Source organism: Berghia stephanieae, chromosome 5, assembly GCF_034508935.2.
Source record: "Berghia stephanieae isolate SIO BIC M18660-M18661 chromosome 5, UCSD_Bste_1.3, whole genome shotgun sequence".
NCBI classification, from domain to species: Eukaryota; Metazoa; Mollusca; class Gastropoda; order Nudibranchia; family Aeolidiidae; genus Berghia; species Berghia stephanieae.
In genome coordinates, this window is record NC_088364.1 from 23,691,054 (window position 1) to 23,715,267 (window position 24,214).

At 35.0% G+C, this 24,214-nt stretch overlaps 1 protein-coding gene across 11 annotated transcripts in view; it reads right to left on the reverse strand.

Moving 5' to 3' along the window:
• LOC144972622 (lysosomal alpha-glucosidase-like) overlaps positions 1-24,214 on the reverse strand; it is a 117,924-nt gene that overhangs the window by 27,145 nt on the left and 66,565 nt on the right. For all 11 annotated transcript variants that reach the window (XR_013645384.1, XM_078914061.1, XM_078914065.1 and 8 more), the window contains exons 13-16: positions 20,819-20,970; positions 9,826-9,974; positions 5,102-5,177; positions 2,562-2,743 (exon numbers count right to left, since the gene is read on the reverse strand). Coding sequence is in view for 10 of the 11 variants with exons in the window: in XM_078914061.1 (XP_078770187.1) it covers positions 2,562-2,743; positions 5,102-5,177; positions 9,826-9,974; positions 20,819-20,970 (559 nt within the window). In the remaining variant the exon portion in view is untranslated. The remainder of the gene's footprint in view (positions 1-2,561; positions 2,744-5,101; positions 5,178-9,825; positions 9,975-20,818; positions 20,971-24,214) is intronic.

Sequence of the window (24,214 nt, forward strand, 5' to 3'; positions counted from 1 at the left end):
AAACCAAGTAATCTCATTCCAAGACAAAGACAGAGAGCATGTTGGAAAACAGATATAAGGAGATAGAAGACACAGTAAGTGCCTCCCTGCCCACTATGGGAGGTTGGGAACCCCACCGAGTTCCCTGAGTCCCTGGTCTCTCCCCACTGCTACCAATTTCACATAACTTTGGTCGGTTTCTTCGTTTCTTCTCATTTCCAGTCGTTTCTGGTTATTTCCTGTCATTTCGTCTATTACGTAGCACATGAAAAATGTACTTGCCAATTAGAAAACATTTTAGTCACAGAACTATTGAATTACAGATTCATAACCTGAACCACAGTAATAATAATAATAATAATAATAATAATAATAATAATAATAATAATAATAATAATAATAATAATAATAATAATTAATTCATCCAAAAAAATGGAAATTCGTTTTCAGACGTGGCATGTATAAAAATGTATAAACACAAAGTTGAGAATCTATGGCGACAATGTATACATATATATATATATATATATTATATATATATATATATATATAATATATATATATATATATATATATATATATATGCAAATGTACACAAATGTAAAAATATACAACCAAGAACAAATGGCAACACTTTATATATTAATATGGGCCATACCTCTGGTCTTTAGTCCGAACTTGTGTGAGTATATTTAAAAGATAGTATTTAATTTAAATCACAGTTGCGCATTAAAAATTCGAACAATAATAATAATAATAATATAATAATAATAATAATAATAATAATAATAATAATAATAATAGTAATGATAATAATAATAATAATAATAATAATAATAATAATAATAATAATAATAATAATAATATAATAATAATAATAATAATAATAATAATAATAATAATAATAATAATAATAATAATAATAATAATAATAATAATAATAATGTACATTTAAATAACATCTCAATGAATATGAGCTCTTGGTGCTTAAATGTAGTGTTTAGCTTCAATGTTGAAGCTATAACAGTATGGATTGGAGGTTTATAACAGATTGACTATTCACTGATGTGTGCAGGTTATCAGGGGATTTGAAAAAAAACTATTCACTGATGTGTAATGGTTTTAATATCCAGCACATGTGACCAGTAGGGTATGATAGAGTTTAACACCACCAAAAAATATCTATTTTACACCATGCAGAAAGCAGGATATAAAATAAAAAATTTATCTTAGATTAAATCCTTAAAAAATCTGTTCAACAGCTGAAGTTGGCCTTTCATAGCAGGGATTTAGTATGATATTTTATAATGAATACTAGAGCATCAACCTCCATTGTACTTTTATGCCACCTTAATATTTTCAACAGAATAAATTGACAGCAAGTACGAGCCAAGACTTTGCTTATTATTTTAAAACCAATTAAATCAATACCATGCATCATACTTCAAATTAAAGCTTGGCATTAGCCGAGTACAATTCTACTTTTCAACAATCTCTGCCTCTCGATAGCCAAAGTCCACCTTTTTGTAAAAGCATGTATCCTGTCCTCCTAAAACTGAGTGGACAGAACCAATTTTTCACCCAGTCTTGATCAACTGCCTGGGTGCCCTAGGATTTGAAGAGTTGATGGGCACTTCCATGGCTGATTTCAAGGTCTCCTGCTAACTCATCAAGAAATGTTCTTCAGATCTGATCAATGCTTTTCTGTCTTTATTTGATTCACTGAGTTGACACTGCTTGGACGACGACCAAAACAAGGTTGTCAGATAAAGACATGGTTGAGGGGGTGTCAGATGAAGTGTTGGATTTCATCCCATTTTCTTCTAAATGGTGAGATTCGGGTTCAACCCACCTAAGAGCACTGCCTCTACCAATGCCTGAGTTTTATAAACCTTCCCATGGCTTTTGAAAATGTTACTCGAGGTTCTTTCTTCAAAATTCAATGAAAGCTCTCTATCACTGATGGACATCCATGGGGGTAGAAATTTTTAACTGCCATAACACTCCAAATTTGATGGAATTAACATTTTCAACTTTTGGTTTAAAGAGTACATGCGTAAGTTCAATTAAGTCAAATATGACGTAACAGGAAGAAGAAATGAACTCAATTGGAGATTTGTCCCATCACTCTTTGACCAAGGCTTGTACTTTGACTATAAAAAATAAATAAAATAAAATTCCCTTTATTCATCCCAAATGGAAAATTTATCTTTAGGGTCTACTCCAAGAGAAGATTGGAATAACCCAGGCATCAGCGACAGTGTAGTACCACAAATGAGTTAAGGCAAGGTGACTTGCTCAAGGCTACACAGCGCAGCAAGTATTCGAACTGTAACTGTAATGCTGAGCCACATTGTCCCCATCTTTAAGAAATGGCTGTTGTTTTAACATCTATAAACATCTCTCATTGGGATTGAATTTGTTTTGATAATACAAACAAAATTAACAGTAATAAATAAATGAAAAAAGTAACTTTGAAATTATACAAAATTATAAAACAAATACATCTAAGACAAACAAATTAAATTTCTTATTCTTTTCATTCCAAATCTGCTATCACAAAAGCATAAAGTAAGTCTTACGAAAAGTAAGTCCTCTGAGTGGATGGGAGAAGAGGAAGGATGGAGCCACCTCTGATGTGGACATTGATGCGGTCCAAGGGAGCATCTAGAGTCACAACTTTGCCCACATTCTGCAAGCGCGTTCCATTAAAGAAATCATACCAGACATCATCAGGCAAAAAGGCTTGCAGAGACATTGCACCCTTTGAGACAAAACATAAAAAGCAAACAATTTGTACATCAAGTTCTGAATTTATGTTCTACAAAAATACAGTTTTCTGTCTTTTAAATACATCATCATCATCATCATCAATATTATAATCAGCATCATCATCACACGATGAGTAGATTTTGTAAATCAGTGTTATTTTTTCATTTTTCCAATCAGGTACTTTAACTTAGCTATGTGAACTCTGGGAAATGTGTGTCAATATAGGTGTTAGTTCGTCTGAGCAGTTAATTCATTAATTATCCTGGTATATAGACCTGTAAATGAGCTCTATAAAAATTGACTGAAACTCTTCGACAAACTGAAGATTCAATTATTTTTTAAAAAATAAGGGCATCATTGGAGAGGAGAGTGATAAATACAATACATTAAAATAGTGGGTGTTATTTCTTACAGGAAGTATGACTGCCATAATTTGATGTAGAAGGAATGCTAAATAAGCATGTCATTCATATAGGTAAAGATGACTTCATCAAAATCATATTCCTGCCTCTGGAATTTTTTTGACATAGTCAGAAAAATAATCACCATTATCATCTTTAACTTCTAGCCATGACCAACTGAATTTATTCCTCACATCTTTATCAATGCTCGACAAGTCTGAATTGCGATCCACGAACAGCTAAGCCATTGTGAGAACATTAGAATAATGTAGCAATGAGCAAACTTGATTTTCAATCAGTAAATGACAGAAAAAAAAACTTAAATAAATATGACTTCTGGCCAATACACTGAATTATTTATTAAGTAGAAGTGAATTATCAAGAAGAAACTTCGGCAGGCGTAGGTAGCGGAAAAATTCAAAGAATCGAAATGAAGGAAAATCGCCACAAAACAGCAAGCTCACTTGGGCTTGAGCAAAACAATGGCAGAAAATGTCCTGATTTGAACGGGAATTAATTAGGCTACTTACAATTGTTCCTTATAATCATACCTGATCATACCCAATCAGTGAAGAAACGGTCAACCAGTTTGTTTACAACGTGAGGCAATCGAAATGTGCTTTTAGCAATCTATCCTAACTTTCGATTTGAAGGTGTCTACATAACATTCGCAATTTACTTTATCATACTTTTGAGACTCGCCAGGTAAATGTGGTCAATTTTGGCTTAGATGAAACAGTGAAATTTATCGCTCGGTGGCTCAGTTAAAATTGGCTACAGTTGGGATCACGACAGGTTTGGAAAGTGAAAAAATAATTTAACGAAGGATGTGTGAAAATACCCAGGGATGTGTTCAGACACGCCTTTTATAAAAAGCGTCGCTTAGTCTTGGCAATATATACATAGTTAATATAAATGGTCCCCATGAGCTGCGAGTAGCGCTGTGGAACACTCCTAATTACTTTACGGTCATTCGACTACGATTTGTGAATTCTTTTTTTTTAAATTTCTTTCTTTCTTTCTTTCCTTTTTTTAAATATTTGAATTTGACAAATTGACTGATTTCAGTTAATTGACTGAGAATTTACAGGTCTAGGTATATCATCAGGACCAATTGCTTTGTGTTCTTTAATTGCATTTAGAAGCTTTGTGACCCCTCGCTTGTGACATTTTGATGTCCTCCATTAAAGGTATGTCTAAATTGTCTTGGTCATGTATAATTCTTTGTGATTGTTGGATCGGAGAAAACTGAAGCAAACTGGTCATTCGATATATTTGTCTTAATTTTTGGATCGGATTGAAATGTTCCATTATTGTCTTTGAGTGTATCAATTCCACTTTGTCTCCTTTTTTACTTTTGATATACGACCAGATCAATTAAGGACATCTTATATCTTATTTATTTGCTGCTGAAATCTGTTTGGGCATAAAATTGACTCGAATAAGTTTTTTACATCAAAACCCAAGTTTGAAATCAAATTTTGGAGAATCTCAATTTTTGAAAATAGTTGCAATCTATCACCTTCCAATGACAATGACTCTTGCGACACTATTTTTCATGATGACAATTAGAATTTAGAGCGAAAGAAGTGGAGGGTTTGGTCTATTGCGGCTATGTGGTCTAGAGGTATGACCCTCGCTTTCGGATCGGAAGGTCCTGGGTTCAAGCCTCGCAAAGTTGAGTCCTTGGAAAAGGCTCTTTACTCACATTCTTTCACCGTACTCAGGTGTAAAATGAGTACCTGGCCATTAACAGCGTTGTCTTTGTCCGAAAAATTGTAATATTGTCTAACAGGCGGCACTTCCTGTCCTACATGTTAAATGTTGCTGTTGACCAGGGACCCCTTGTAAAGCACTTTCAGCACATTTTAGTGGCTATTGCGCTATATAAATTAAAAAAAAAAAATTTTTATTGGCTGGTCTAATTATATGCTGATTTGTATAATCACCTGAGTGAGAACAGGAGATACTAGAAGCTGATCTCCCCATAAAAACTGTGTATCTATTGCCTCTGTACCTTTGTAACTGAAAAACAAAGCAAATACACAATTATTATATCTTTAAATGAGGCTGTGTCAAAGGTCATTTGTGTAACATTCTAAATAAAAACGTTCAATACTACCTTATTTTGAAAAAGTTTCCATGAGTTACTATGGCTTGAATAAAGGAAAATAATCCCAAAAAAAAAACAGGGACCAAATGAATTGCTGGAATAGCCTCTCGAAGTGTCTTCAAGTATCAAAAAATGTGGAAAAAAGTATCTACTGTGTCCAGATATTTTCATCACTTTGAGAAATTATTCCTGCTATTCTTGTCATGCTCGACTCTAAGATTTTTACTTTGACTCTCCTCGTGGGGAATGGGGCCATGAACATATCTTCTCTAGGCTGTCCTGTTGACTTAGCAATAAAGGCCTCCCTCATTTGACACTTTCATTGGCCATCTTATTTCTAAAAGATGTCACAAAACTTTATGCCTCCAGTTTCCTCTCATCCCCTCATGTCATTTTTCAAGTACCAGACCCATATAACAGTACTAAGAGCACATTTATTTTGAAAAGCGTATCTAATTTTTGTTGTTTTTGTTTGTTTGTTTTTTGTTTTTTGTTTTTTTAATTTCTCCACTATTTCAAATTTTGAGCAATTAGTTGAATGCCTTTTCTTGATGACCTTAACAGCTCCTTCTTGATTAGGACTTTTGCACCCAGGTATTCAAAAACTTCTACTCTCTCGATTTCCTCTACAGTATTAATTGCCTTGATTTGACATGTATCCTCAATAATTTTGTCTTCATGATAATAATAATATGCTTTATTTATTCAAAAACTGGAAATGTTTACAGACATGGCATGCATAAAAATATCTAAATATAAAGTTAGGATTTATGGCGGCAAGGTATATATATATATATATATATATATATATATATATATATATATATATATATATATATATATATATATATATATATATTATAAAAACAAAAACCATGAAATAATAGTGCTCAACTTTTTTATAAGAGGAGATATTTAATATGTATAAAATATTTCAAGTATAATCATAATCAACTTCTACAATATATATATATATATATATATATATATATATATATATATATAATATATATATATATATATATATATATATATATATATTACAAAGTGAAATATGTTGTCCCTATGTCCCCCATCATCATCATCACGATTAAATAACAACGTCATAATCATGTTCATGTTCTTACAGTAAACACCATTAGAATTTAGTCTCTAGATGAAGTTAATCTGAATACTTATCTTGTTAGCCAACAAGGAAATATACAGGATGTATTTACTTATCAACTGTGCAAAAACCTTTCACTAATTTTTTTTTTGCAAATATACACTATATTAAAGCTAGATTATTACTCTTATATTCCCCACTATGGATTAGGGTAACAAAACTCATTTAATATAAATTTGAAATATTTTATTAATTTGAAATATTTTTCATGTTGATTTTTTAAAAGAAAAATATAGATTGTTCAAGGAAGAATAAACTTCACTCGAAATTTCTTGATATCAATGAAAACAATTGTGTCTTAAAGGTGAAACCACAGTCGTTCTATCCATATAAAATAGAAAAAATAGAAGAAGTGTACGGTCAACAATTGCAGTGTAAAAATAATGATTTTATGAAAATTGTCCTATTTCCTGGCTGACAATGAAACCCAAGCGGTGATTCTACCTGCAGGGATAATTTATGACCATTCCTCACATTCTGGTCATATGTTATGACATAACCACATGGTAAGTCCCCCTGTCGTTGACAGTGGATTGTTTGCATAAATTAACTGTTGGGTGTGAGTGGAGAGAAACTAAAGTGAAAGATTTTTAATGAAATATACGGCTGTGCATGGGAGATCACTGATTACCTACGATGGTAATACTCTTATCAAGTTCATTATTTTTAGCTCCATTGACCAATTTCTTCTCATTGCCTGCTTCGCCTAAATGCCTGTTTTTTCTGCTCCCTGACCCCTAGGCATTTAAGCGATCACCAGTCCTTTTTTCAGCCCTTAAACCATATTTATATTTGTAAATATCTCTTGTATTTCACCTGTATTTTGCAACTGTCTTCCTTCTTTCCTCTGTTGCTCTAAGTGCCTGAATTTAAAAGACTTCCTTGTCAGCCTCATTTCTGTAATGGCTACTACAGTAAACTCCGATTAGTCGCACACCTTCAGGAGTTCAGGTTAGTGTGTCGATTAAGCGGAGTGTGCGATTAAGCGGAGAAGCCAAAAAAAAGTATCTAAGCACCGCTTCCATGTGCCATTCACGTAGGATCTTCCCCAGAGTTTTCTACGGGCTTGGGACAGTTATTTAGACCTGTAAATGAGCTCTACAAAAATTGACTGAAACTCTTCGACAAACTGAAGATTCAATTATTTTTTTTTTTAAATAAGGGCATCATTGGAGAGGAGAGTGATAAATACAATACATTAAAATAGTGGGTGTTATTTACTGGAAGTATGACTGCCATAATTTGATGTAGAAGGAATGCTAAATAAGCATGTCATTCATATAGGTAAAGATGACTTCATCAAAGTCATATTTCTGCCTCTGGAATTTTTCTGACATAGTCAGAAAAATAATCACCATTATCATCTTTAACTTCTAGCCATGACCAATTGAATTTATTCCTCACATCTTTATCGATGCTCAACAAGTCTGAAATGCAATCCACGAACGGCTCAGGCATTGTGAGAATATTAGAATAATGTAGCAATGAGCAAACTTGATTTTCAATCAGTTAATGACAGAAAAAAAAACTTAAATAAATATGACTTCTGGCCAATACACTGAATTATTAAGTAGAAGTGAATTATCATCACAATGAAGAAACTTCGGCAGGCGTAGCGGAAAAATTCAAAGAATTGAAATGAAGGTAAATCACCACAAAACAGCAAGCTCGCTTGGGCTTGAGCAAAACAATGGCAGAAAACATCCTGATTTGCACGGTAATTAATTAGACTACTTACCATTTTTCTTATAATCAGGTACCCAATCAGTGAAGAAACGGTCAACCAGTTTGTTTACAACATGAGGCAATCGAAATGTGCTTGTAGAAATCTATCCTAATCTAACTTTCGATCTACTAGAGATGTTACTTCCGGCATTCGCATTTTACTTTTTTATACTTTTAAAACCCAGCTTGTAAATGTGGTCAATTTTGGCTTAGATGAAACAGTGAAATTTATCGCTCGGCGGCTCAGTTAAAATTGGCTACCGTTGGGATCACAACAGGTTGGAAAGTGAAAAAATAATTTAACGAAGGATGTGTGAAATTACACTGGGATGTGATTAGTCACGCCAATTCTAAAAAGCGCCGCTTAGCCTTGGCAATAAATCCATCGTTAATATACATGGCTCCTATGAGCTATGCGTAGCGTTATGGAACACTCCTAATTACTTTACGGTCATTCGACTACGATTTGTGAATTCTTTCTTTCTTTCCTTTTTTTAAAAAATATTTGAATTTGACAAATTGACTGATTTCAGTTAATTGACTGAGAATTTACAGGTCTAACAGTTATCTATAAGGCATTAGACTTATTAGGAGGGGTTTTTTGGTTTCTTTTTATTTTATTATTATTTGTTGTTGTTGTTGTTTTTGGCTTTTTTTTTTTTGTTTTGTTTGTTTGATATTTAAAATTTCTTTTCTTATTCATGTTTCATCAACAACAAAATGTGACATTATTGTTTGTAAGAACAGTAATCATGAAGCGTTGATTGTAGTAAAGCCCCGTCTCGTCTGCATTGTAAATGTCATTAGAGTCTCACTGCTGAAGAGGTTGTTTCAAAACTTCATCACTCCATTGGCTGGCAGAAGAGACATCAGCATTGTGTTTTCCTCATCTTCTTTGTTAAACACGACATTCTGTCCATCTTTCCATCTCGAGAACCAGCCTTCTGATGGGAAGAAAGACGTGCCTTGAGTTGATGCCAGATCAGTCACCTTTTGAGCATATCAATGTGGACACTGACTGTATAGATCAATCAAAAGATAAGACGCTAGTCCTCTCTGTAATCCTTTCTTATTGTTCACGGCCCAGTAGAGTAAAACAATGCACAGGTAGAGAATTGTAATTGAGTGGTCAGACAATATAAACAAACATGTCATTGGGTGGACTGCGATCACGTTTCACACCTTGTGATGCATACAGCAAGTGCTGAGTCAATTAGCCCAGGTAAATGTGGTCAATTTTGGCTTAGACGAAACAGTGAAATTATCGCTCAGCAGCTCAGTTAAAATTGGCTATCATTGGGATCATTACAGGTTTGGAAAGTGATAAAATAATTTCACGAAGGCTGTGTGAACATACACTGGGATGTGTTCAGACACAGCAATTCTAAAAAGCGTCGTTTAGCTTTGGCAATATCTCCATCGTTAATATAAACGGCCCATGAGCTATGCGTATCGCTGTAGAACATTCCTAATTACTTTACGGTCATTCGACTACAATTCATGAATTCTTTCTTTCTTCATTTCTTTCTTTCCTTTTTAAAAATATTTGAATTTGACGAATTGACTGACTTCAGTTAATTGATTGAGAATTTACAGGTCTATTAAAGTGGGTGAAAGACAAAAAGTTAAAAAGATAAACATAGTGAACAAGATAAAAAGATACAACTTACTAGAACATGAGTGGCCTGACAATGGGTAAGCCACTGACATGTGCCTCATAAAAAGCTGTGTATAGAACAGCAAGTAGAGAGTAACGTAATTGTAAGGCTGATCGCATGTAGTCTTTATAGGGAGATGGGAAAATCCCTGGATCTTGATCCTACAAAAATAGAAAATGATTAGGAATAGATTTTATGTCATAGCAAAAAGTTAAAGATCATACAATGGAAATTATAATATTTCATGCATAAATGGAGGGCTGCCTAGAGTCATAAAAATACTAACAAAAAGGTGAAAATGGAAAGGCTTCAGATGGAGACGTACAAACAATGGAAATTTTGGGTGCAAAACCTTCACCAGAAAAATAATAAACAGAACAATGAAAACTAAAAAAAACAAAATGTAGTGAGAATTGCTCACTGTGTTCCCTTGGTAGATGGAGTACAAATGCAATGAAAGTATGGCAACAGTATGTGAATAGAGTCCTTAGGGTGTGATAGGAAAATAATCGTCTCAATATTCTCAAAATTATATATATAAAATAATCTAAGTATAGTTTTATCCAACTTCCACAAATTGTTTCAAGCATTTGCTATCTTCAATATTGTAGAAGTTGGATAAAATTACAGTTAGAGTATTTTATGAATAGCTCTTTTTACCAAAAAGTTGAGCACAATTATTTCATGGTTTATGTTTATAAAGGGTGAGTCAAACAGTAATTGGACAAATCTCCCACTGAGTTCATTTCTTTTTCATGTGACGTCATATTTGGCTAATTGAACTTACTCATGAACTCTTTAAAATAAAAGTTGAAAATTTTAATTCTGTCAAATTTTGATAAAGTTATGGCAGTTCAAAATGGCTGCCCCCACTAATATAGGTCAGCGACAGGAAGCTGTCATTGAATTTCTTGTCTTCGAAGAAGAAACATTGAGTAACAATTTTAAACGCTTTGGGACAGTTTATAAAACTCAGGCATTTTGAAGAGGCAGTGTTTTTAATTGGGTTGAACTTGTATCTCGCCATTTAGAAGAAAATGAGATGCAGTCCAACACCAAATCTGAAACCCCCTCAACCATGTCTTTATCTTACAAATATCTTGATGGCTGCCGTCCAAGCAGTGACAACTCAGTGAATCAAATAAAGCAGAAGCATTGATTAGTTCTGATAGAAGAACTTCTCTTGATGAGATAGCAGGTACAAATAAACCTGAAAGCAAAAATTCGTTGAGTTAGAGCAGATTTGGAGGTGGAAGAAAATTCTCCTTGGTGCCCATGCCAGTAGTTTTCTGATTTCTTTAGTTATATGAATAGTAGGTATGACAATTTTTAGCACCACAAGCTTATCGCACTAAAACAGTCTGTACTAATATAATACAATGGAGTCCATTTATAACGAGTCCTGGAATAACGAGAAATCTGTTGTAACAGCATCTTTCTAAAACCCCATTCTTTTCTCTTCTTTATCTTTGTAAAAAAGTATCGCTATAACGCAATCGGACAAATACGCGACTCGGTTATAACGGAATAGTGCTGCTGACTGCTGCTGCTGTGTACAGCACAAAAGCAAATAAAACCTGGTCGGCTGCGAAATGACATAATGCGTTGATGGTGTGTATAGCGAATGGGATATCATCAGTGGGCAAACAAACACAAAGACTGAGTGGAATGAGTTAGGAGGGGAGGGGGAGTTGGAGGGGTAGAGGTGGGCGCATCGCATAAAACAAGCTAGCAGTGTTTGCTGTTAGGCATCGCGTACAAGAGCTGTTAGGCAAGATGACTAGATGTAATCACTTACACCAGTACAATGGCTCTCACTTCTTTGATTACGATGGGGGATGAGTTGGAGGTGGGTGGGGGGGACTGCAACCTTACAATGGATTGAATGAATGCAAGTGGAGGGCATGAGATGTGCAAGCGAGCGGAATAAACTCACGACATAATGGGATGGGGGCGACAAGGTGGTGTTATACTATACCTTGGGTAGGGGAGAACGCAATTTGCGAGTCCCTTTCTTTCTTATTGCCAACGCCGAGCAGTCAACATCGCTAGCACTAGTCAGTTTTAATTGAATTATCATCAGTACCAGTCAAGACATATCCTTGTTCAATACATTTTTATAATGGCCTCTAACACTAAATTATTTATCAAGAAACATAAATGTTTAACTCTTGAGACCAAAGCTATGTTGATTGAAGAGGTCGATAAAAAGATCCGAACAAAAGCAGAAATTTGTTGGTCGCATGACATCACTTCAAGAGCCTTACACACCATATTGAAAAATAGAGAAACCATCATGACGGCGTATACCAGTGGACGATTCCAGCAAGAAAGGAAGAAAATAAGAAAATCTGATTTTGAAGACGTTGACCGCAGCTTGTTTCTATTGTTCAACCAGGCTAGGAGCCTCAGTGTCCCGATTTCAGGCCCCATCTTAACGGAAAAAGGCAATGAACTTGCAAAAACCCTAGGACACCAGAACTTCGACATGAGCATTGGTTGGTTGAATCGCTTCAAGGCCAGACACGCCAATTCAATGAAAGTCGTTTGCGGCTAATCAGCTTCAGTTTCGACCGAAACAATTGACAGTTGGAGGAAAGGTCAGCTGCAAGAAATCCTGAGGAAATACCAGTCCGGGCTGCTCTACAAGTGCCTGCCAAACCGCATGCTTGCGAGACAGGGAGAGGTGTGCAGCAGCAACAAGATTACAAAGGAGAGGAGGATCACACTGTTAGTTGCTGCCAACATGAATGGGACGGAGAAGTTGCCACTCCTCACAATAGGGAGGTTCGAGAAGCCGCAGTGTTTCAAAAACATCAAAGCTCTTCCAACAGAGTATAAATTCAATAGAAAGGCATGGATGACAAGTACGATCTTCGAGCAATGGGTGCGGAAGCTAGATAGAAAGTTCGTTCTGCAAGGAAGAAGTGTCGCACTTATTGTGGACAACTGCTCTGCACACCCACATAATATCACTGATTTGAAGGCCATCCAACTGTTTTTCCTGCCGCCAAACACCACAAGTGTACTACAACCCTGTGACCAGGGGATTATCCAATCGTTTAAAGTACTCTACAGAAAGAGGGTACTAAAACGACTTATTGCCACATGGACAAGGATGGGAGCGCCGACAGCTACTTAAAAATGAGCGTGTTGGATGCAATGCACCTCTGCTTCTGCATGGAACGATGTTAAGATGGAGACCATTGCAAAATGCTTTTGCCACGCTGGATTCAAAATCACCTCAACTACTCTTGTCTCCAACGGTTGATTTGGACAGTATCCGTCAGTATCAGATGCCGCACACGATATTGTATCAATCAACAATCGCACCGACATCGACAACCTTTTTGACACTGAGAGACATAATGCCTCTGAGTATGACGGCCAATGAATATCTGTCAGTGAATGAGAGTTTTACTCCAATAGAGGAGTTGTCAACTTCTGACATAGCACAATGTGTAACTGGGGAGAGTTCAGAAATAATAGAAGAGGAAGACACAACAGAAGAAGTCACCATCATTCCGTCCAAAGCAGCACTGCAGGTATTTGAAGTGGTTCGCCAGTTTTGCATGCAGCAAGAAAACGGCACATCAGTGCTAGGGAACATCAACGTCCTAGACAATTTCATCAATGACGTTGCCACCAGAACAAAGAAATAGTCAACAATTGACTCTTTTTTCAAACCAAAACCCATGTTATAAGAACAAGTGTTTTTTAAATATGATAACCTATATTACCCATACTATGTATCATGAATTTGCCTAAGATCTCGAGATTTGAATGAGTGGACGAAAGTGGTGACTTAATGTAATTCATCTGCAATGTTAGAATATTTTAAAATTTCATGTTATTTTTTTAATTGTCTGCCTGGAGTGTTGGGTGTGTGTTTGAATTTGTATTTTGTTAGATGGGATAAATAAAACTGGAACAACCCCCTCCCATAATGTAAAAAAAAGAAAAAGAAAACCCAATAAAAAAAAAAAAAAACATACCCCCCCCCCCCAAAAAAAAAACCCAGCAACAACAAAAAAAAACAGATTCTGAATTGATCAACTATTATTAATGCCCAATGGTCATGTTCACCTATATCACTATCAGGGGAGATAATAAAAATAACAATTATAACCCAATACCCAGAGTAGGCCAGCGTAATTATTTCCCTTGAGTTTATTACAGGATCTCTTATAACGAGAATCCTGCTATAACGGATTTTTCGCACCAATCCCATACATCTCGTTACAGGATTCCACTGTATATATAATAACATAGATGTTATGTATTCAGTGCTGACAAGCCGCATTTCACAAGCTCTGTGATTCTTTCAAGTTATTCTTAAATTCATGTGAATTTTAATTCGATTTGGATTATTATTCATATATGGAGAGTTTCGAGATTTTACGCTGTTTTCTGTGATGTGCTTTATACATGAAACATCTAACTTATAATCTTGATATCATGGGAAATTGATATCGTAATATTGCTCTTAAAGTTTTAATGACATTTTTACACACCTATCGTCCTATTTTTAAATTGTATTCACAACATTACTTATTGTCTTAACTTATACATTCGGTGACACAGCGCTTCCCCATTGATGACCATTCTAAAATTGAGTCGAGTTCACGAAAATGAGGTTTCTTATCTTGAGATTGAAAGGAGTAAACAAGTCCTACCAACCCGCTGACATCGTCTCTCTCCTACAACAATTAAGAACATACAAGAGATCACATGTCAAAATAGGAAAGAGGGGAGGGCACAAATAACAACAACCCGTCAGCGACACTGACAAACTAACCACTTATCACTGAGCCCAAATACTACTCAGCCAGACAGTCGTGAGGCCACCAAAGCACAACCCGTAACTAAAACAAAGAGTACAATGAGAATATGGCGTCATATTAAAAAGTAGGAGATATGTCCAATTACTTTTTGACTCACCCTGTATAAACAAAGAGTTCGACAGAACAACTCAAAATGTTGACAATAAAGTTCCAAAGTTTAATAAGAAAAAGAGGAGTTTACAAGAGGAGTTAGAAACGATTAAACCTGACATCATATTAGGAACTGAAACATGGCTATATGAAAGAGTGCTTAATACCGAACTGCTTTTTAATGACCAGTATGAAATATAAAAGAAAGACAGGAAAATAAAAGGGGGAGGTGTAACTATCTTGGTCAAAAACACAATAAAAAGTACCCTTATTGGAGAAGGAAAAGACCATGAATCTGTGTTTTATCAAATTGGCAGACACATAGCAGTCATAGGTGTTGTGTATAGGCCTCCTAACAGTTCAAACGAGGAAAATAATAATATCTGTAATCATATACATAAACTCAAAAGCAAATTCAAAAACAAACAAAATTTGATCGGGGTCGACTTTAATCTTCCAGATATAGATTGAACTGGAAACCAAACCGTACGCACCCAGTATCCAAAGCGACTCAATGAATTGCTCCTTGATACTTTCAATGATGTTGGTCTTCAACAACTTAACTTCGAGCCAACCTGAGAGTAAGGGACCCTTGACCTCTACCTCACAAATGAGCCAGACATTGTTTTTTGTTTTTAAGGGTTTAACGGCGCTTGCAAAACATTAAGGTCATATCAGCACCAGTAAAAAGGAAGAAAATAGGATAGTAAAAAGTTCTAGAATTACAATTAAAGCACAAAAGAAAAGGTAAGACAAAGGGGAATTGGTTCAAATACGGAACAGATGTAGATTCCAAGAGCACACGATCAAAGTACTTAGTTTGAGATCACCTAACAGTCTCATCCAGACACAAGCACAGGTCCCAACTAAGAGGAATACACTCAAATGTTTACCAATCATATAATATAATATGTAAACTAAACATAATACAATGCATAACAGAGAGATGATTTACAAGGAAAAAAATATCATCTCCCAAAACTATAACTATACATTCGACTGTTTCCCTCCCAGCCAAGGAACACCGGCAAGGATCAGGACAAAAGTAAGTAATCTCATTCCAAGACAATGACAGGAAACAATTGGAAAATGGGTATGGGGGGATAGAAGACACAGCATGTACCTCCCTGCCCACTGAGCCAGACATGGTAAAACAATGCACAACATTGCCCGGACTAGGTGACAATGACTCAGCAGTTGTTATCACCACCCGCACCGTTATACCAAAGCAAAAGGCACCAAAATGCACAATCCATTTATGGAAATTGGCAGATATGAATATAATTAGAGATGACTGTAATGTCTTTTGTCAAAGTTTTCTGAAAAATCACAAATCGACAGACTCGGCCGGAAACATATGGGATGAAGCAAAGAAAATTTATTCAACATCATAGAAAACAATGTTGCTATAAAAGCAACATCGCCAAACTGGAGTAAACATTGGATTGACGGTGGATTAAAACGTCTGTTTAGACAGAAGCAAAACTGGCACAGAAAGATGAAGAGAACAAAGTCACATAAAGCATGCTCAAGGTTCCTAGAATTGAAAAAGAAAGAACAAAATGAATGTTGGAGAACACATATCGACCACGTGACAAATCTTATTAAAGGAGACAACAAAAAACAACTTTTTGTATACCTTAGGGCGAAATCGAAGAGTGGAAATAACACCTTTGCTGAATTGAAAAACAAGCATGGAACTTACAATCGACACTTTAATAAAGCCAAATATCCTCAATAAACAATTTTGCTCCGCCTTTTTGCGAGATTCACACGACAATCTACCTTATCACATTAAACAACAAAGTGACATTATGAATCAGAAAATGGCTGACAACCACATGAACATAAAGGGCGTAACAAAATTACTCAATGGCTTAAATACCCAAAAAGCAACTGGACCAGATGGAATTCCAGCACGATTTCTCAAAAACTGTACAGATGAGATTGCCTCAGTACTATCCCTTATAATCCAATCCTCACTAGATCAAGGAGTTGTGCCAAATGATTGGAAGCAGGCTAACATCGTCCCAAAATTCAAGAAAGGAGACAAAACGCTATCCGAAACTATCATCCAATCTAACTGAAATCTGTGAGCTGCAAAATTTTAGAGCACATAATATGTAGCTCAATTCTAGACCACCTGGAAGAAAATAATATCCTCACTGACACTCAGCATGGATTTCGAGCTCGCCGATCATGCGAGACACAGCTGCTATCAACCTCCTTTGACTTTTTGCAAACACTGGAAAATCGAGGATTGACAGATGCAAACCTATTGGACTTCTCAAAAGCTTTCGACAAAGTCCATCACAGAAGTCTGCTTCTTAAAATCAAACAGTATGGGATTGCTAACAAAGCCACCAGCTGGATGGAATCGTTTCTAAGTAAAAGAGTCCAAAAAGTAATTGTCGATAGTAAAGAGTCAAGCATGAAAATAGTTGAGGCAGGATTACTGCAAGCCACTGTTCTCGGGCCACTCCTCTTTCTCATCCATGACATGCCAGAAGGACTACATCCAGGGTCCATGTTGAAATTGTTCACAGATTGTTCTTGTACAGAGAAATAAAAAATGGGGACAATACTGTCATAATAAAGCAAGATCTAAATAAATTGCAGTGCTGGTAGGCAAGATAGAAAATGGAATTCCACCCCAAAAAGAGTCAAGTCCTCAGGGTGATGCACAAAAAGAAAAACATAATCGACTCCCACTATGAAATCCATAACAAAGCCCTACATTATGTGGAGAATGCAAAGTACCTCGGTGTGACCCTAGACAGCAATATGAAGTGGAAGAAGCATATGGCCAACACAGCTACTAAGGCAAATAGAACCATGGCCTTCCTCATCAGACAAATCCGCCACTGCCACCAATCTGTGAAAAAGAAATGCTATGAAGCATATGTCATGCACATACTGGAATATAGTAACTCAGTGTGGAATCCACACACATCACAAGAAGTCAATGAGCTAGAAAAAGTCCAGCGTCGGGCGGCCAGATTTGTCAGTGGAAACTATGAGCGGGATATGAGCGTAACTCAGCTCATGAACGATCTCCAATGGAAACCGCTACATGAGAAGTTCCATCAATAAACTCCTCGTTTTCCACAAAGCACAAAACGGAAAACTCTAAATTCCAACTAGCCATTTGAAACGGAACAAGACGACAAAAAACTCAGCATTTAATTTTGAAATCCCCCACTCAAGAACAAACCATAATCTTTACTCTTTCTTCCCCTCCACCATCCGACTTTGGAACTCCATATAAGCCCTTTCGACTGATGACTTCAAAAAATCATCCCCGCTTCCCTCTAAAAGCCCTGTGACTGTGACTGAAAAGACGGCCATACAATCTTCAGCCTGAAGCTTTGGCCTTAATGAAGGAACAAGAAGAAGAAGAAGGAACAAGTACTATTTCTTGATGAAAATGTACTTCCACACACACACATGTCAAAAAAAGGGAGGTAATTGATAGAGAACGCTGTCTCACCCTCCTTATTCACCAGAATTGACACTTTTAAGGCTTACATCTTTTTAGTCCACTGAAGGAGACAATGAGGGACATCGCTTTGAAGATCATAAAGAAGCCAAGACAGTAGTGAAAAATTGGCTCAAAGATCAGTCAACTAAATTTCATGAGGATGGGAAACATGCCCTTACAAAAAGTGGAATGTGGCTATCGAGAGAGGCGGAGACTATGTTGGGAAGTAGCATTCTACTTGGCTATGAGGTATGATGCATGGTATTGATTCAATATGTTTTAATGTAATAAGCAGTCTTATTACTTTTTGACTATCGTCCATTCACTCAAATTTGAAAAAAATCTGCTAGATCATAATATTCTCCTTGATCACGCAATTTTAAATCTCTCTTGATTACCCGACCAATCAAAATGCAGGATTTGTGACACACACCCCAAACACACGGCTTCTCTATCCGATTCATGCCGATCTGTGTTCATTTGTAATTAATATAGATGAGTGCCTTTATTTCTCCGAAAATAATGCAATTTCTCCATTAATTAAAATCTGTGCATCATAATGGGTTGTTTTTATGCATATTCAATATCAATGCTGTACAGTAGTCTTGGTGATTTGTGTTAGAACAAGGATGCAGAGTGTGTACAACTTCTATCATATGATATCTGTACATCTTTGTTAAGAAAAAAAAGGATTATAAAACAAGCGCTCATGACGTCCAACCGAAATTTAAACTATAAGGTAGATGTAGCATTAGAGATAAAATAATCTTTTAGAAATTAACTAGGTGGCTCTGTGTCCGAATGGAGCCTTTAAGATACTGGGTTCGGATCCTAGTGTGGACAATTTTATTTTTTTTTGTTTGTTTTTTTTTAATATTATTGAAAAAAACATCATTTTTATTATTGTTATAGCTATGAAATAGTTTTTGATACTTTGAATTAATTTCTTTTTAATATTTAGTTAATTGTACAATAATAATAAAACAAAACAACATTGGTATTTTCATTATTGTTATCATAGTTTATAAAATGTTATCATTCACGTTTGTTTGTTGGTTGGTTTTTGGGGGTCTTGTTTGAAAAACTTTTTATCATTCTTAAAAAACTTTTATCTTAATTTTTAAAAAGACCCTACTTTTGGACTACAGGTAAACATTTCTTTTGACAGCTCAGGTCTCCAGAAGTGGAACATTGACCAATTCTTTGATTATCAGTCACATATTCTGTGGGAATCAGTTTTTTATGACAATTTCTGATATTCTTAGCATCAACTTGAGAAAGTCTTCATTTAAATTTAATGGTTCTCTGGCATCTCCAGACTTGAACAACGGATCTCCAAACTTCATAACATGCGCTAACTGGGCACGTTCCTGAAGGGTAAGAGGTCCAGCCATTTTTGTAGGGCTTTCAAATTTCAAACAAATCAAGAGAACATAAATTTAACTGCCATACATCAAGGAATACATATTAACAGATCAGATCAAGGAACACATATTCACATAACAGATCAGATCTGAAAAGATAATGAGGACATATATTTAATTGTCATACATCAAGGAACACATATTCGCATGTTAACAGATTCGATCAGAAAAGATAACGAGGACATATATTTAATTGTCATACATCAAGGAACATATATTCACATATTAACAGATCAGATCTGAAAAGATAATGAGGACATATATTTAATTGCCATACATCAAGGAACACATATTCGCATATTAACAGATTCGATCAGAAAAGATAACGAGGACATATATTTAATTGTCATACATCAAGGAACACATATTCACATATTAACAGATCAGATCTGAAAAGATAATGAGGACATATATTTAATTGCCATACATCAAGGAACCTACACCAAAAAAAAATTTAGAAAAATGTTACAAGATTTTAAAATAGTGAGTTACTTGTCATCTCCTGTTCAATGTATGTGTTGTTAGATGCAAGTGAAGGTTCACAGTGTAAAACATGTACCCTTGTGAATAATTATAGCTATTAAAATTTACCCAATTATTGGGAGGCTTTGTAGTGTAATAGTAGCATGTCTGACCAGTAATCAGAAGGTTTGAGGTTCGATCCCCAGTCGAGGTGGACTGATTTTTTGGGATGTTTTTTTGCTTGTATTTTTCTTTCTTACTTTGTCTGGCACCTTTCATACACACATGTTCAGATCTATATATAAGCCTATACATTTGTTTTATTTCTATGTAGCATTTTGTCACATGACACAAGTTCAAACATTCAAGTCAAGCATTCAAGCATGGTTGTCTCAGGTTACAAATACAGTGGCTCTGCTCTCTTCATGTGATGGCATCTGATTCCTGTGACTTAAATGTCCCATGGTATGGTCACATGAAGTCATTTATCATTATTAAGATATGTGTAGATATCACAGGTGATCACTGTAATGTCAATACATTTTAAAATAGCGGCAACACTTCAAATTAAACCAGGTCACAGGGACCAAGTGCTGATCATGTAAGAAAAAACATATTCTTTGTATATGCAAACCCACAATTTTAACCATTTAAATTATTATATGTTGAGATTTAGATCAAACAAATATTATTATAATTCTCACTTTGGAGTTGTAGCTGGCATGATTCCGCATAAATGGATAAAATGCTCCTAACTGCATCCATCGTGTACAAAGTTCATTGGTTGTTGATCCTCTGAACCCACAGATATCCGCACCTACTTGTGGCAATCCAAATAAATTAAAATTTAAAATTCCTGAAAAAGAGAACGAGGCACATAAAAAATGAGTTGTGCATTTCATTTTATTTAAAACAATATTCAATATGTGTTTTATGATGACTTATATCCTAATAAAGTAAGAGGAAATCATGACTGCTTAAATAAAAGATAAAATAATAATAATAATAATAATAATAATAATAATAATAATAATAATAATAATAATAATAATAATAATAATAATAATAATAATAATAATCTTTATTGTCCAAATAGGCAATTATTTTTGGTATGATGAAAATATTGTGGGTTTTTTTAGTTATAACACTTTTGGGTCATTTCAGCGCCAGTACAAAGGAAAGTAATGAAAGAAAGTTTCTAGATCTGAAGTTAAAACACTAAAGTAAAAGTAAAATAAAGGGGACTTGTTCATATTGGGAACAGAAGATTCCATGAGCAATCTATCAATGTGCCAATTTTGACAATACATAAGTCCCATCCAGGCACAGACAAAGGATCCTGCTATGAAGATACACCCAAATGGTTCCAAAGTATAGATTCAAAACTAAAAACGAAAATAGTACAAAGCAGAGAGATGATTTACAAGGAAATAAATATCATCTTTAAAAAAAAGGAACCATAACTAACTGCCGAACTCTCAGCTAAGGATCCATGCCAGGAGCAGGAAAAAAAACTATACAATGCCAAATCAGAGCAAAGACATGACAACATGGAAAGGGACACAGATAAAGAGGGAATAGAAGGCATAACAACAGTGACTTCACCGCCCAACTTAACAGGTCAAAAGACCCCATTCCGAAAATACCAATTGAACAATTGAATATAAATTTCAAACATGATAAAATACCACCGAGCATACAGTGACTGTATCAAATAATAAAAACAGAAAATAAACTTTTATCCTGGAATAATATCTGCAGATAAAGTCTTTTGTGATAAAGTAACACAGTTTCATGCCATCTGCTAATCAACAACAGTATATTTTTGTCCATTACTCAGAACTATTTATTACATTCTAATTAAGTTATGCATTTTGACTGCGAAATGACTGACCTCACTTCAAATCTGACTTATTTCTTTAAATCCCTTAAGAGCACTCTATCACCACATATACATCTGATAACGAGAATACATTCCATTCTTTCTTTCTTCGTCTTTCATTTGTTACCTGTCAGTGTCAGAAATCATGTCACATATAACAATGGTGGTAATATTTCATGGAACAGTTCAGCTTATTAACATGTTTCATTGAATAACATGTAAGCATAAGTTGGCCAAATTTTAGCATGTCAAAACTTTTATAAAATTGTGAAATTTCATGAGCATTGCAGTTGTATTCAACACAAAGCGTTTTGCGAATTATTTTACAGAAAAAATATCAAGAATTCACAAGAAACTTGACAATAACACTACCATAAATAAATCAACATCATTTAATGGTGATCCCTTATCTTTTACTGAAGTTCGGACTGATGATGTGAAGAAAATCATTCTTACAAGCCCTAGCAAGCTATGCCATTTCATAAACAACAACTTTGGTTAAGCCTCTGTTGAAGAAACTTGCATATCACATGTACATAAATGATACCAAAATATGCAGCATGCTTTACATTTGGATATTAACTCTAAGATATATGTATAACTGCATATAAACAAACGTAAAGTTAATGACGATAAAACAGAGGCTTTATTCATTGGTAGCTCAACACATAGATCCAAATTATAAAAATTATATGACATGGAGGCGCATCCCTCAGGTTTCAGTGATGAGGTAAAGCCCTTTCTCCAAGGATTGCACAGAATAATACAGAATAAAGTAATGTGGACCAACATAGCCAAGGAGAGAAGACAACTGATTAAAAACTCGGGTAGACTGAACTTGTTAACCTTGATAGGTGGTCAGTCTAGGAGAAGACAACTCTGACTTCAAACTCTTTCGTCTTGGTAGGCTGTCAGATGGACAACTTTGACAACAAACAATGGGTGACTGGACTAACCAGCTTGCAAGGCCACCAGTCGATGAGAGATTCCTTTATAATACAGGCCTGTAAATCATCTTTTCCAAAATTGTCTGAAAATTTATTTTAACCATCGGTAACCTCAGCAGAAATTGATAATAGTATGACATGTCAAACATTCTGTTAGATGTATCAATCTAATCTGCTTTAAAAAGAATATTGTTAGTACAAATCATAGCTTGTCTGAACATAAAGGGGACAGTTGACTTACTTCTGCTTTTTTAGTCATCAAAACTTATAGTAAGTAGGAATCTGAAAACCTGGTGAGTCACAAACACCCTTATTCATAAAATCCAGACTTCTACAGGATTATGACAATAAGATGGCAAGATCACATTTCTGACATAAAATTATGGAAAAGGTCAACCCATCAGCACCCAAATTAGGAGGAGTAAATAGAGCTGAGTCGGTCACAAATTGAGAAGAACATGGAGCAACATCATCAGGCAGTCCTTTGATAAGAACCCCCAAGGGAGACAAAAGGTTTGGCGTCTGAAACAGATGTGTAAACGTTCACTAATTAAAAGTGTCAAATCTCACTTGGAAGGCTACCAAGAAGGCAGGCAAGGAAAGAAACAGACGGTGGCGCCCTATGTTCCACAAGCAGCAAAAAGGACCAAGTCAAATCATAAATGATAACACTAATTCTCTAATAGATGGAGTAAAAAGCTTTGGGGTTGTATTTGTCTATGGATGCTTACATTAATCAGATCATAGCAAATATTGTTTCCACTGTCCAACCTTATATTACAGGAAAAGCCAACAAAATGGAGGACATAGAAACAATTGTATCGGCAAAAAATATGTGAGTGAGCTTATTTATTTATATATATAGTACATTTCTCTAAGAAAACAGGTTTTAAGATGGTTTTTAAAAAATGGTAATGGCAGACAATTCTTGGATGTAGTAAGATGATAAAACGTTACATATTTTTAATATATAAATTATATATATATATATATATATATATATATATATATTATATATATATATATATATATATATATATATATATATATATTATATATATATATATATATATATATAAATATACACAGCCAACTCCGGATAATCATAACTTTTGGTTGATCACAACATTTCTCAAGAAACAGAATTAATTCTATATAAAAGTCACTGGTTAATTGCAACAAACTTCGGTTAATCACAACAAATTTTCACCCTCAAAAAGTGGCAAATTCAAGAAATCAAGCAAACAAAACATGATTAAATTTTATCATGA